At 31.7% G+C, this 16837-nt stretch overlaps 1 protein-coding gene across 2 annotated transcripts in view; it reads left to right on the top strand.

Moving 5' to 3' along the window:
• Positions 1-8255: 8255 nt before the first annotated feature.
• Positions 8256-16837, top strand: part of LOC129810396 (uncharacterized) — a 39153-nt gene continuing 30571 nt past the window's right edge. The window contains exon 1 of one of the 2 annotated variants that reach the window (XM_055860845.1): positions 8256-9411. In XM_055860845.1, coding sequence (XP_055716820.1) covers positions 9249-9411 — 163 coding nt within the window. In that variant the 5' untranslated portion in view covers positions 8256-9248. The remainder of the gene's footprint in view (positions 9412-16837) is intronic. The other variant, XM_055860844.1, reaches the window with a different exon arrangement.

Here is a 16837-nt window from a genome sequence, read left to right as displayed (position 1 = left end):
TGTCAGAGGACGAGATGTCCGCCTTGATTACCTTTTTACCTTTAGTTTTTGAGATATTCTCAAAAGAGTGGTTTCTAGAGGTGAAGGAGTAGTGTGAGAAGAAATCCATATGGTATTTGGATTCATTAAATTGACTTTGAACAGAGAGAAAATTCGCATCATTTGAAGGTTCACTCTGTGCGAACCATGCCTACATTCCCCTATTGAGCAATCGATAAGATCAAGTTCTTCTCTTCGGCAAAATTATACAGGATTTTTTTTGTTTATGTTTCACCCATATAATCATATTTCTGTCAAATTATTTAACTAAATTCTAGATAATAACTAAAAAAAAAATGTAGTTAATTTCTCCCAATTTCAATTCCAAATCGAATTTGCGTGCAATCCGAGTTTGCTCACGTTAAGAATCTCATATACAATAAACTGATGTAGGTTTATCTGTCCATTTACACTATTGTTTGCAACCCAAATCTACCTTGTTATCAATTAAATAATTCAAACATATTATTTAGTGATTCAATAATACAAATCACACATTTGAACACTCATTAGTGGCAATTAATGAAAATCGAATAAAATTTTAATGAGCAAGTCTAATAATAGAGATACAAAGAGTATATGTGGTAAAAATAAATTTAAAGATAAATGTCTTATGTATTTATTAGGTCGGATATTTTTTTTCATAATTTGTTTTTGTGGGCCATTTCAAATTATATTGTTCACAGTCCAATCCAAAAACAGAGCAAATGGAGGATGGTTTCAGAGCAAGAATAACTTTAATAAATATAAAATTTTGGGATAATAAAGTAATATAGGGGAGACTGGAAGAGAACTAGCCAGCAAATGAAATTTTTCTTGATTGATAAGTATTTAAATGAATAGAGAGAGAATTTATTTACTCTGAATAAATAGTGGTTTGCTCAATATTCTTTCTAAAGAAAACTATAATACTCCACTGCCTAATTTTACCCTTGATTTATTATGTTCCGGGTGTCCCGGTCTCCCCTATGGGAAACGTAAAGTAGGGGAGACTGGAGCAAAATTTGTCAAAACGAAAAGTTTTTACAATAAAAGAGACTGAGGCTTGAAATTTTTATTATAGATAGCCTTCATGAACCTTCTTAAACTTACAACGTTTCAAGGGATTCGAGGAAGGATTAGGGTAAGTGTGCCAAATTCCGGCCAGCTTGCAATTCCGGCCACTTTTTTTTGTTCTCCAATTTCCATGAATTTTTAGTTTTTACATACTTCAGAGATTATACAATGCAAAAGAATAACAAAAAAATGTAGTTTCGACAAGCGAGATTACGCGAAAAAAACATTGGAAGAATTCCCGAAGGGCAAGGAACTATGAGAATAAAGGTGGCCGAAATAGGGCACCAAAGCTATGTCTACATTTCTATTCATTTTAAAATGTATTAAGAATGATTTCAGAGTAAATAAAGACGATAAATTGTCTACAAGGTTCTAAGTGACAATCTAAGTAAAAGGAAGAAAAAAAAATCAATTTCTATTAAAGATATTACATTTCAAACTTGAGACTTTGCCACTTGCATGCAATTATGCCGAAATTTGGCACACTTACCCTATGCAAAATAAAAAAAAATTATGAAATTTTGAGCCTTATTTTTGGAATATTTGGCTTACAGAAAATATCAATACTCATTAGCTCAATTTAAGCACATTTCTCGTTAAGATAGAGAAAAATTATCTTCGACAAAGGTGTAGGTAGAGGAATAAATTTCCTATAAAAATATGTATATTTGATATTTTTAACGTTTTCGAGAAGAAAACGTCAAAAATTATCCGAAGACTAAGAATATGCTTATTATAAAACGTTCAAGTTTTCTCAGAGCTCGTAAAAGAATTAAATATGCGCTTTGACAAGTTTTGCCCCAGTCTCCCCTATATTTATTTCTAAAGCCTAAAATAGACACAGGCTAATCTTTGAGAATATTTAGCCTGTAAAATTTGGTAGTAAATATTTATTCCAAACTCAGGATCATCAATTAGAGGACCTTTGCATAAATTTCCTTTATCTAATCTTTACTGCAAAATTTTATAAGCTAAGTATTCTTGAGGATCAACTTGAGTCTATTTGGGCACTAAAGCGACAATTTGACAGTTTGTTACCGCGATAGAGGGCAATCGGTAAGAGATATCGACTTTCGGTCTTCGATAACAGAATAAAGAGCTGTATATAAATCTCTTGATTTTTTTCATCCCCCAAAATTACGATTACTATTACCTGGAAATCACTTTTGATGTCACTTTGATTGACAATGATGTCACTTTCTCCGTCGATTGTCTACGCCAAGCGGTAATAGATAGACACTTGGAATTTTCAGGAAATCCTCATAAGTCAACTCATGTTTTTTTGGGATTGGTTGATAACGCATCTTGCAATTTTATTCAGTTTTGGATATATTTTAGATGTTACCTAGGTGGTTTGTCCATATACTAAATACCTGTGAACCCTGTGAATCATTTTTAATAATTTTTTTAAGGTCAAAGTTTAAAAAACTCTAGAGAGCGTATTTGTTTGTCAATTGAATGATAACATATTAGAGCTCATTGGAAAGGTCTTGGAATTTGTTACAAGTCTGCTGAATCTATTCCAATCAGTTATAAATAGGTAAAGAATCGGTTATGAACCGATAACTAATTTTCAACCGATACTCAATCGATTTACTAATAATATATTTTTAGTGAGCTTCTGCGTAATTTTTAAATTTATAATTTTCTGAATTTAAGTAGGAGTATCTTAAACATTTAGGGGTGTGGTATTTATTGATAATTAGGATAATCAACATTGATTATCTGGTCATAATAGTAGTGAGTGAAATTCTCTTGATTAATGGGAGTTACACATTTGGTTTTTTAACTCGAATTGTGAAGATGAAGAGTTTCTCTGACTGAATTAAATTAAATCTTTCTATTGTATGTCTCGAGAGTTGATTACTGACAATGACTTTAATAAATGAAATATAAAATGCGGAATAACATCTTATATAGGAACTAAACTTACTTGTAATCGAAATATATGGACGTGCATTATTATTATTTTCTTAAGACAGGGATGGAATTGTCTATCCCACACTCTGGAGCATTTAGTACAGTGAAGCCCACTGGATTTGTCTCGAACACCTTTGACCTTTTAAGGATCAGTGGGTTTTCGGTGACCCAAAACAATCTTCTGATTATTTTTATAAGATATGAAGCAACTCTCTCATTAACATAACATTGTTTTTTTTATATCACTGATCTGAAAGGGTTAATATCAAACAATTCTTGATGATTTCATAAAGGGGATTCGAACCCAGAACATTTGCATCATAGAACGAGCCCTTTGCTCTATTACTTGACTTATTGTGTAACATTTCACATGTAAATTTTAAAGAAACAAGAGCAAATACCACACTAAAAAGCTTTAGCATTCCACAGTTTTTCCTACTTTACGAGTTCTCTGTAGAAAATTCGCCTGTGAGTGTGTTTAAGAGAATCATCTCAGGATGGTTTCAATGAAATTTTGCCACATTCTCATCTCATCCTGAGTACTAACAGATGAAAAGCACAGAAAAGCTCTTCTAGACTCACTCAATTGCGCCACATTTTCCTCCTGAGACTGCGTTTCCCAAAATCATCCTTCGCAACTATTCAATTATTCAGCATTCTTCCTATTATATCTGACGAACTGAAATTTTATAGCACAAAAATGTAATGTTGAGCAATATAATTTTTATTTTACTTTAAAGCATTTTCCATTCCCTCATTCCCTCAGGCAACTTTCCAACATTTTCCGGACAATAAAAATAACGACAATGCAATTTTCTCTCTATATAATACATTTCCTCTCAACATTTTCACATGTGTGACTTGTTCATACATTGTTGTCAATTCGGTCATTTTATTATTTGAAACGTAAATATTTTCCTTTTTATTTGAATGGGCAGCTATTCAATTTTTGGACAAAAAATGCTTCTTTCTTACACCATTTGAACATAAAATTAAAATTATTTTTATGGCGAATAAAAGGGCGACTAAAGAGTATAAATGATTTTATTTCAGTTTATTTTAAAATTCATTTCAAACGAGAAAGAACAGATTAAATTGCTACATACAGAATAGGTGTAATATTTCTGCATATATTCTATATGCTTTAAAAAGGAACAAAACTGTTTTAATTTTTGCTTTTTAAAAACCTTTTTATCATAACTTATTATTGATTATTATAAAATAATATCATGTCATAGCATTAGTTTTTAAATCAAAAAATTCCTATAAATTTGAAATTCTATTAACAAAATGTGAAATTGCAGGATAGGCAACTTTTATCGATCAAATTAGTAATTACAATAATAGACTTAGAAAACTGTTGCAGGCTAATGTATTGGACACACTTACGACTTAGGTCGAGAGACGGCTTAACGTAATTATAATTAAAATAATGATTAGATTACATTTACATCAGTTTCTGACTAATTCGCCTCTTGGTTTAAGCTGAGAAACGGCTTATTTAGTGGGAAACTGACGGGAATTAAGTAAAATCATTATTTTGATTATAATTACGTTAAGCCGTCGCTCGGCTTAAGTCGTAAGTGTATCCAACACATAAAGCCCAAATGAACTCAGGCTGATCTTCGAGAATATTTAGCCTGTAAAATTTGACGATAACGATTTATCCCAAAATATCGTACACTGAGAGGCTTAAGGATCATATAGGGTGGAGTAACCACTTATCGCCACTTTTAGGAAAAAGTGAAATCGACTGTCTTATAACTTTTGACCCCTTATAATCAGATAACTCAAATTTGACACAAAGTTATTTAGATATAATGGCTATAGATTCTTCAAAACAATTGTCCTAAAATTTAACGCGGGAGTACATAAAAAACTGATTTTTATTAACAATGTAAAAATAACCACTTCGTCGACACTTTTTACCACTTTTCGCCAGTTCTGTAACCACTTCTCGCCACCCACTTGGAAACGTTCAAACTCGATTATTTTGAGCAATATTATGCAAAGAATACATTCAGCATTTCTTTTTCCTCATGATCACCTTATTATTACTCACATTAAATGATTTTTCTTTACTTTTATTTGAGAAATCAAATTATAGGACTATTGCAGAAAGTAAACAAAGTAGATTTGACAACTGAGAATCTATGAAGTGAAGTTAGCATCATCTATTGAAAAGCTATGGCGACAGGTGGTGAATCAATTTTAAAATATTAGGGGAAAGTCGTCTGCCTTCAAACGAAAAATGGAGTTCCAAATTTAAGATTTTTTTCTGAAGAATCCACAAAATGGATTTTATTTTCTACTACACCAAAAAATTCTCTTGTTCATTCGGCGTATATGATTACCTCATTTAGCACTCGCAAGTCCTCAGTTTTTCCTTCTGAGGAAATTAAAAAAGTGATGTCGATTTGTATGAAGGCAGCTGGCATAGTCTGCCTTTAAACGCGAGGCAGCTGCCTTTAAATGTTTTTCTTTTCACTGAGAATATTGAATCAATAAAACTAAATGGACTATAAATGATTAGATTGAAGCCTAACGCACTCACTAAAATCATCACTGCAGTCAAAAGACATTAAACAATAACTTTTCTTCACATTTTTCTGAAGCACTGTTTTGCACATGAAAATTTGGAAGAAAAAGCCATTGAAGTTGAAAATTGTCAACTTGAAACATCCCGGCCGGAGCAAGATAGCAGGTTATAAGTATTTGTATGACGTTCGTCAGAGAAAAGTAGGAGTTCGATTTCACATGTTTTGATGTATGGAAAGATAGGATTTAAAGGCACACGACATTAGCATTTAAAAACTGCTGCAGGGTGATATTTGCAAATTTTTGCCACCCACAAAAATTGTGTCATCTGAACCAAAATGTATTAACAGAAATATTAAGCCTGATTAACCTTCTATGTGTCACAATGGAAGATTTATTTGTAAAATGATTTTTACTATGAAAAATCACATGATTTGTGAAACATCAAAATTACAGTTTAGAGCTCATTTTCATTTTTTTTATCTAGCATAGGAAATAGGAGCTAGGCTCTCCATTTTTTGATGATTTGTGAGGATGATGGATAGCTACCTAATAGTTAATAGAATATAATTTATGCTTTTGAGAACAACGAAAAAATCGCAACATTTGAAGGCTGCTGCATTTAAAGGCAGACGACTTTCCCCTAATATTTCTGCATATATTCTATATGCTTTAAAAAGGAACAAAACTGTTTTAATTTTTGCTTTTTAAAAACCTTTTTATCATAACTTATTATTGATTATTATAAAATAATATCATGTCATAGCATTAGTTACTAAATCCAAAAATTCTTAAAAATTTGAAATTCTATGAACAAAATGTGAAATTGCAGGATAGGCAACTTTTATCGATCAAATTAGTAATTACAATAATAGACTTAGAAAACTGTTGCAGGCTAATGTACTGGACACACTTACGACTTAGGCCGAAAGACGACTTAAGGTAATTATAATTAAAATAATGATTAGATTACATTTCCATCAGTTTCTGACTAATTCGCCTCTTGGTTTAAGCTCAGAAACGGCTTATTTAGTGGGAAACTGATGCACTGATAAAAATAAAAGGGTCATCGATGACCCTTTAAAAGGTCCACTGTTTTGACACCTATTTATCTCCGGAATAAACGAATAAAAACAATGAAAAAGTCATCTTTGGTGTTCGCTCAGATGAGAGAAGTACGATAAGAGTAATAAATTTACGACAAAATACGATCTATCGTGATAAATATGCATATAAAATTTCAAAAGATTCAAGTGAACCTTTCAAAGGGCCAAATGTGATCCATTTTTGTTGAAAAGGGTCAATTTGACCCTTTTATTTTTTCCGGTCAGTGTGGGAATTTAGTAAAATCATTAGTTTGATTATAATTACGTTAAGCCGTCGCTCGGCTTAAGTCGTAAGTGTATCCAACACATAAAGCCCAAATGAACTCAGGCTGATCTTCGAGAATATTTAGCCTGTAAAATTTGACGATAACGATTTATCCCAAAATATCGTACACTGAGAGGCTTAAGGATCGTATAGGCTCTTTTCTTATTCGCTACTGCCAAATTTTACAGGCTAAATATTTTCGAGGATCGGACTGAGTCATTTTAGGCTCTAAAATAGGTATACTACTCATAAAAAACAGTTTTGTCAAATTAACACGACAAGTTTGTCAAAAGGATATTCTTCCATACAGAATATGGAAAAGTTTTGACAAATTGGCGGTCAACTGGATCTTGTTAAATGTTTGTAAAAATGGCATTTTTACATATAAAATCCGAGAAACTGTTATTGTTTTCAAATTGGTAAATAACATCTTTTTGACAAAATTTGAACAAAATGCATTTGTTCGTTTAACAAGACTTTTTTCAGAGTAGAGAAAATTTAGATAATTTTTAGACTGGATTAAGTCTTTATTCAAGAGTCATAGAGTCATGCCTTATGAAGGTATTCCATTGAAAAATAAGGAATTTCATTTTTTTTAGTATTTCAATAGAAAGCTCTGTTACTCTATTTAATTAAGTTTTCCTATACTGAAATTAAAATTCTATGATAAAATAGCAAATTTGCAATGAAAGAATCATACATACCAAAAGCTTTCACAATAATCAACAGCTTTGTATTCATAGGAAAATTTCATTAAATTAAAATTTACATCCCTTCTTTCTCATTTTTTTTGTATATATGTTTACCCATTCTTTCTCATAGAAAAATAGATGTGATTAATCACACATAATTAGCCTGAACTTTAGTTACATATAGAACATTGTTTAAAAATTTTGTGTCTTAATTGAACTATATTTCAATGCTAAACTAAATTGTCAAGATATGTATTATAAATAAATTTTATCGAAATACATTGTATTTCGATAAAATTACTTTGTATTTAATTGTTCGGTAATTAAAAAAAAAAACAAAAATTACTAAATTTAAAATTAATTTTGTTTTTAAAAAATATTTTTTAAAGAAATTTTAAATAAATTAATTTTTCTGAAATCAACTTGAAGTTGATTTTTTTTCAAAATATAAATAGCAATAGACTAGGATTATACCTTATCTCCCTTATCTAGTAATAAATTCTTCAGAGTCTTCGACTGATGTCGTTGATGGTGGTGAACTCTGTGTCTCAATCAGGGTGAACTTCCCCAATTCAGAGGAGAAGACGAGGAATTGGCACAGACGCATTCGACTGAGAATGAGAGCACAATTTGCTCCCCATTCACATCCAAGCCACTGTTCAGTACGGCTGAGAGTCAGTTTTCGTCCGGACTCCACAGCAACGAGGCACGTAAAGATTCTCTGGGGAAGACAAAATCGTGTACTATAACATTTGGCAATCTTTCTCACCTAAAGCGCACCCCCTTTGCTACGGGAATTTCGTTGTTACGAAGACAATCCCTGTTCACTGGAGTATCAATTACATGTGCGCGAAATCCAATCTTCTCGCCACACTTTGTGAGTGATTGTCTGTGGGAGAAATTGCTCAGGAGATGACACTAATTTGATCTCCTCCGGTAAAAGACAGCACCGGTGAAAGTGGGATGAAAGTCATGTGGTTGTGCAGTAAAATACGGAGGATGAGAAGAAAAACATTGGATTAAGTGTAAGAGCAGCCCTAAAATCTTCCTCCCTTAAGGCGAGGGAGCATGAACAATTCATGTGATTGCTAAGTGGAAGATTGAGGATTATCTGAAGGGACTTTTATGGCATCACCACGGGAATCATCCGCAGGACTGCTCGTGTGAATTGTTTGTGATTGTTGCTGAAAGGGAAGATTTTCCCACGCAGTGCTACAATAATGTGCTAGCTAGGAAATCAAAATGACCATTTAATCTCCCGCCAGAAGGATTCGCCTTTTTGGGGATCAGTGTGGGAATCTTGGGTGATTTGAAAAGTATACTGGCATTTTTTTTGTTGTGGAAGGGTGAGGAGATAGAAAAGACACATACTCTGGATATGACAGTGAGAAAATCCCAGTGAAAAATTGTGAATGGTGCTCAAGTGGATGTAGCAAGAAGTATCTCTTCAAAGTGATAAGGAAACGTTGGGGTGGAGTGTTTGTGTGAGTGCGAAAATGTCTCTCAAGTGTTTTCCGCATGATGCAGTGTGGTCGATGTAAATGGGGAATATTGACATGCATATCATGAGCCACTTACCCAAATGGCAGTACTGGATGCTCCTGATCGAATCCCTCAAGTAGCCTCATCACCATGTCTCGGGCCACTCTTCTCCACTTCTGTTACTTAGTACTCATTCCTGTGCTCATCATTCCTGTGACCAGCACAGAGGCACCGCCCCAGATAACCCAAAACCCGCTGGGGCGGAATTCCACGGAATCACCACAAAGACCGCAGAATCTCTCGCTCACACCAGGTGAGAGCGTTAGGAAAAAGGCCTTGTGGGAAAATATTTGAATAATATATTTTGCTAAGCCACAAACATGTCAATGACATTGAAATATGCCCATAAAGGTCATTTTGTCACAAAATTCAGCAGATTTAATACTGGAAGAAGAAATTTTTACAAGCAAAAAAAAAACAACACTTCACAAAATTTATTTCAATTTCTTCCACTCAAGCCAAAGATTAAGTGTTTCTCAATTTCCATCATCCATTTTCCATCGAATGAAAAGACGGAAGAATTTACTTTACAAGAAAATGGCTTTTTAAGAGAAATCTCTCTCAAGATTAATTATGTAAAAGTGTTTAAAGATTCTAGAGTGGAAGGATTTTCTCGTAATACCACTTTATTTTGGGATGATGTTCTTCTTGCAGTTTTGCCCACAGAAGATAACAGCCATAACTTCATACTTTTGAGTTTCTCAGTTTCGCTTCCACTTAAGTACACTTTGGAGGAGAAAACTTGATGTTTTCCACGGCAAGTGTTTTTTTTTTTTGCGAAAAGCTTAATGCCAAATTGAGGATTGGCACGAAGAAAGCTTTATATCCTTCGAAACTATCTATTTGGTATTTTTGAGGTTTTTTTTTCTTATGGGAAATGCCATATAATAGAGATTTAGAAAGAAAAAATATCTTTAGTTCAAATTCACACAAAACACACGAATTCTGTATACAATGTTCAACCTTCTCTTTAATACTTGGATAAAAGCTCAAGAATCATCTCGGAAAATATTCACAGGATTTCTTTTATACTTGTACTTCATATATTCAGAATTTTTTTCCCAAATAATGTTTCATATACATGATTCTTTTCATCGGAAAACCCTAATGTAATCCCTGATTCACCGAAATAAAATACAACTGGGTAAAACGTGAAACATAATCGAGAATCGCATTTGAAAACATCAAAATGATAATTTTCACAATATGGATTATGCAATGTTTTGTTATGATTTCAGCATTGTATACACAATTTTTATATTAATATGAAACACAGATTCTAAACATGATTTAATTATTTCACGGTGAAATAGATATCACGTATATATTTGGATCGACCTCAGGCAGGAAAATTAATAGTTAGGGGAAAGTGAGGCTTCTTTGAATTGGGACACTATTTTTAAATTGAACTGAGCTTTATCAATAAGGCTTCAGAATTGGTTTATGAAGCTAAATTATGGTCCAGTCTACACATATGGATGTTATATACTTATGGACAGCGTACAAAAAATTTAAGTTCTTACGTAAAACAGATTTCGAAAAGTTATAAAATTATTAGTTTATGATGTAATTTACAATTTTTTTTGATTTTTCGAAATCTGTTTAATGTAATAACTTAAGATTTTGCGTTGTCCATAAGTGTGTATAACATCCACAAGTGTAGACTCCCCATTACCATTTTATTACCATTAAAAAAATAGGAGAAAAGGCCTTATTTCAAGAAGTCCCACACTGAGAAAAACTACGATGGTCAAATTTACCATCTTCCATACAAAATTCTAATAGCCGGATAGTAAAAAAGTCACCCACCAAACGGGATATTAGATCAGACTGTCAAAAATTGTAGAATAATGTGCTCGCCTTTAAAATTTACTAGATAGTAAATTCTAATAGCCGGACGGTAAATTTTAATATCCTCCATTCGATTATACCTGAAGCCTCCCTTAGATTCTAATATCTGGGTAGTAGATTTTACTATCCTCCTTTATATTTTACCAGCAAACTGCTATTAGATTTTAATAGGAATGGACTTTACTGAAAGATACACAGTTTGGATTGTCATTCCAAAAAATATGATTTTTTGAAAATTTTTCACCATTTTACCAATTATCTTTTGCTAAATGTATTCTATTAGTATCTATTTTAGAACACACTGCAAAAAAATAATTTGTAAAATATTATGAATATTTTCAAAAAAAAAAATTGCAATGACGATGCAAGCTGCGCATCTCTTAGTAAAATCTAAATAATATGATTGATTGAAGTTTATTTTAATGGCAAAAAATTTTCAAAAAATCATGATGTTTTAGGCTAATGATCTCAATGATCTAAGATGTAGTATTGAGTTTCATACCATGTTTCTTTTATAACTTGCACGATTTACAAAAATGAATAAATATAATTATTTCTTACTTCATAATTATTTTATTTACTTCAATTAATTAACATATTTTGAATAGTTATTTATAATATATTACATTAATTACACTTTGCAATCTAAAAACTTAAAATATTATATAATACAATTAAACTAGTCACAACCGAACGGTTAAATGAATTTTAAGGCTAGTTATAATAAAAATTTTTAAGCCTAGTAAAAATTTATCCCAGAATACTGGTAATCCGAAGTTACTCCTTGTTTTAATATTCAGTTACATAAATTATGACTCTAGTCTAGACAATCTTTGGTCCATCAGTAATGCAGTAAACACGTATGGGTGAATTAAATTGCCTTAGAGATATTATTTCATAAATTTTATTTTCAATACCCTCAATACCTAATTGTCAAACAATATATTGCTTATTATACAATTAACTTTTTTGCATTAAAAAGGATTCGTTATCAGAATATGTAAAAATATAATAAATCTTGTACTAATTTAGACCATTTTCAATCTTTGTGGCATAATAGTTATTTTTATTAATAAGATATTTGTAATATGACTTTATTTTGAAATCTAATGAGTAACGTTAATCTTTGCCAATCAGAACTAGATATTTCATTATACTAACATTTTTCCTTTAAATTACATTCTTCTGTGGTCTTATAGAATATTAATTCTGGCCCGAAAAGTGTTTTGAACATAAGAACTTTTGGAAAGCAAAGGCTGGCCTTTGATGGGGTGTGTTAAACAATTTTTTTTCTTGAACTCATGTTTTGAGTATAAGTTTTATGATCCTGATGGACTGAATCAGATCTGAAATTTTTAAATTTTTTAGTGGCCCACATTTTTTATGGTTCCTACTTCCTACATAATAGACTAGATTGTGATGCTTTGGTTTAAGGGTTTCATGAAATATATTTATATACATCTTATTGTGTAGGGGAAAGTACTCTCCCTCCGAACGTTCATATCTTCGAATAATGTGAATTTTCTTTTGTTTTTTCTAAGAGACTTACACATTTCTACTAAATATTAGTCAGCTTATTATCAATTATTGATAAATTATGTGTAATTCACTTATAGGAAAAACAAAAGAAATTCACATTATTGGAAGGAATGAACGTTCGAAGGGAGAGTACTTTCCCCTAAGTCTGAAAGATCTTCTAAGCTGTTCAGAGACTCCTCCGTAGCTTTCTTCAATTGATATTAAGCTGGGAGGACCAAATCACAATCACTATAAACACAGGAAGATAAAGCGCCTGACGCAGCCGTAGCAGACGCCACCCCACAATCCGATAACTCGCAACCGCGCCACTACTACCACTATTCTCGCTCATTTTAATTCGAAAAACTTGTTTTTAGTTGAAAAGTATCTTATTAGAACTCTTCAATTAAAAATAAAAACTATGAAAACACGACTTCAAATAACACCGAAACTCACGGCTTTATACGATATTAAAGTTTTGACCAAATACTGAAGAAATGTCAAGAAAATTCGCAAGGGGCACTGTCATGGGGAAGGTAAAATTTAATAGTGGATGTTATTTTTTTACTCTCTTGGATAGTAATATCAATTCACCTCCATTAAATTTGGTTTGCGGAATCTTCGTTTTTTACACTTTTGTTTTTCTCAGTTTGTCTTCGGAATCTTTGTGTTCGGTAATCTTCGTTTTTGGATACTTTGTCTTTGAAAATCTCATCCCTCAAACATTTTGCACAAGTATATTTAATTGTATCGCCTGTTTGGGGAAAAGGGAAATTTTCTTTGTTTTGGGAAGTTATCAGTATCGTCTGTTGGGGCCAAAGGAAAATTTCTGTGCTTTGGGATGTTATTAGTGAAAAATATATGAAAGACGAAATTTCCAAAGACAAAGTGTCCAAAAGACAAAGATTCCAAAGATAAACTGGCAAAAACATAAATGTAAAAATAGAATCTAAAAAACGAATATTCCCGATCCCATTAAATTTTACTGTATTCTAATTAAATTCTAATATTTCGCTGTTTAATTTACCATCCGCTTTCTTGAGAAATCGCAAATTTCAGGATAGTTATTGTAGTCTATATCTATAGATTGAGATTTGTCCGAGGCAAGTCTATATGGAGGATAGTATTCTACTATCTTTCGAGGCAGTAGAATCTAAAGACACGATTTGTAGAAAATACCATCCAAATTTTTCTAGGTGCAGTTAAACATTGTCCCACTTTCCTTTAATCCAGGAAAAAAAATTTAGTAATGAATTTCAGGAACTCACGACTAAGATAAGTGATTTGTCATGATTTACATAATTTTATTAAATTAAGAAAAATATTAAATTTTAATAGCAGAAAAACGAATTTGACCAGTATGCTCAGACCTGATCTAATTTTCATTGATTGTAGTCTCCTTTTGCGACAAGCAACAATTAAGAATTTTAATAGGTGCCAGAAAAATCATCAGTTTTTGTACAGAAAAGGTAAATTAGTAGTCCATTAATTTCTTCAATAATGTATTTTCAATACTCAAAAATAAAAATTAAGAAAATGTTTTTAAATTTCCAACTAGACTAGTATTGATTTTAATTGGTAATAAATAAGATAAAGTGCCTTTAAGTCGGTCGGTCCCTCTGCTCGCCAAGTGGAATTAATTAATCAGTTTTTTAACGTTTTATAGTCAATTTCCATATTTTCACTGATTTGCATTATGTATAATATAATAGACCTTATAATGTTAGTTCGGTTAGGGGTTAGATATCATATTTATAGCAATAATAATAATAATAATAATAATAATAATAATAATAATAATAATAATAATGCAGGCACAACATTCCATGAAGAAACTAGGCCTTCCCACATGGGGATTTCTAAACATGCACTATTATTTTTTCGTGTACGGGATGAGGTTGTCAGTCCTATGCTCGTGGAATCAAGTGCAGTGAAGCTCACTGGCTGCAGTCCGAACACTTTTAACGCCAAAAAAAAATCCTGGTGACCTAAAGGGGATTCGAACCCGGGACACTTGCATCATAGAGCGAGTGCTCTACCACTTTACCCATTGATTATAGCAAGTCGAGGTATAAATAATTTTACTGGTCGAGTTGAGGAACCAGCCGAATATAGGACACTTTACCTTACCCTTAATTGATTTACTTTTCTCGAATGTTTTTTGAAAATCTTTTTTATTTGTTCGATAACTTATAACAGAGCTAAATGTGAAACGATAAAGAGATATCGACTTCCGGTCGTCAGTGATCCCCCCCATAAGTCGATATGCGTTAAGAGAATCTCTTTCTTCCCCACTCACGAATTCTCTTTGAAACTGAAATTTTGATTAAACTTAGTTTAAGTAACTTTCAGAAACAATGTGTGCTTAACATCAAAGGTTGAATTAATGAAATCAGAATTTGGCACCAGTCTAATATGATGGCATACAATGTAGTCTTGATATCAACCAGGAACTGTTTCAAAATCGTCATATTCAAACGATTTATGTTGCCATCAACCTTTTTCTACAAATTTCAAAAGGACTGCTAACCTAAGATTGTCCTAGTCAGTTGAGAAGATCAATTTTATTCTGATTGAAATACTCTTTGATATAGGTACTTGGCGGTATGTTTGGGATGATTTGTTTAGGTAAAACCTTGGATAAAACTTTCAAACCTAAGGCAATTTATTTCGATATAAGATTATATAAATTGTCCAAATTTAATTATATATCAAAGACTGAATTCTTGACTTTTCAGGCATTCAATGTTTAGTTTTGTTATATCTAACAAGGTTATTAGTTAGGTTAGGTTTAGTATTCTGCAAAGCTGAAACGGCTGAAACGATTTGGAAATTTTTTAAACAGTTTATAGGGTCGAAGGAACACCTATTGGCATTTCAAAAACCGAAGCCTTTACCTAATGACACTCTTTCAGTACTATTTGCTGGAATAGGAAATTTGAATATATTTTTTTTTTATAAGAATAGGTTAGATTGTATAAAACCGTGATAGATACAATAAATAAATTTCAGTATTTTGACGAAACTACCAACAAGTATTGTTTCCTTGTTCCCTTTCGAATAGGTATTTCTTTCACCCTACTTAGCTTTTTTCTAAATGAGTTATTTTGAGTTATTTTTAGTCAAAATAATTGATAATCGATCTCAGAAAAATGTCTTATGACCCTTTCTGAAACATTATCCTTCCTATAAAGATCTTAAAATAGAATTTTCAGTACCATCTTAATAGAATTCATCCAGTGCTAGGTACTATCAGGAAATTCGAGAACTATTGTAATTATGTTACTTCGATAGATAATTGCAATAGTTTAAAACTTGTTGAAAATAATATATCCTGGAAAGTTTCGTTTCAGATGCAATTTAGCAAAATAATTTGGAGAGGTAGAGAAAAGTTGATAAAGGTGAAATTGATACCTAACATTCCTTTAAAATAATTAATTAAACCACGTGTTGTAATAATCTTTCTAATTTGTTAAACATCTGTAAAATAAATACAGTGCTCGCTCTCTAATCCGGATCGGCGTAATCCGAACGAGTTATCGACGGTTATATTTAAAATAATTTTGAGGTCATGTATGCATGTATGTTCAGCAATGAAAATGAATTATCCTGTGATGTTTTTGTTTAGAATTCTCTAATTATGTCTTTTTAATCTTCTTTAAAACTTGTAGTCTAATTGTACAAAAAAATTGTGTTATATTTTCGAGACGTTGAACAAATTCAAAAAATCCATCCGGATAACGAAGTGACATCTGTTATATTGTCTCCTAATCATCCGAATAACGAAGCGGGCACTGTACATTCTCGTAATTTTCCTATTATGTTATATGTTTATGTTAAGCTTAAACAGCTTAAACATTCGTTGCAAATAATGCATCAGGCCTTAATATCTTAAGGCATGAACTATTTAGGATATATACCATAGGATTGTATAGTAGGAGTCCTAACTAATATTTTATATACAGTTGAGTTAAAATATATAGTTGACGTATAGTCATAAGTCGTGTCCATCCTGTGTGTAAGCGATATTCTTCAAATCAATTTTATAACGCTAATTTTATTATCTTTCAATCTATTGATAAAATGTATCCCCTATTGTTATTGTGTTAAATTTTAGTTAATTAAATGTCACGTACACAATGGAGCCACTAATCACACAATGCTTTCATTATATATATTATTAACTGCGGAAGCATGTGTGTTAAAAAATATAAATCGCTGTTCCTATCACAAAATATTACAAGGAAAATGAGGCAATAAATATCAAGGATTAATGTTCCTGGGACAAAAAACGAAACATCAATTTTTTA

Source organism: Phlebotomus papatasi, chromosome 1 (assembly GCF_024763615.1).
Source record: "Phlebotomus papatasi isolate M1 chromosome 1, Ppap_2.1, whole genome shotgun sequence".
NCBI classification, from domain to species: Eukaryota; Metazoa; Arthropoda; class Insecta; order Diptera; family Psychodidae; genus Phlebotomus; species Phlebotomus papatasi.
Note: the sequence above shows the minus strand (reverse complement) of the source record. Positions and strands in the feature narration are given on the sequence as shown.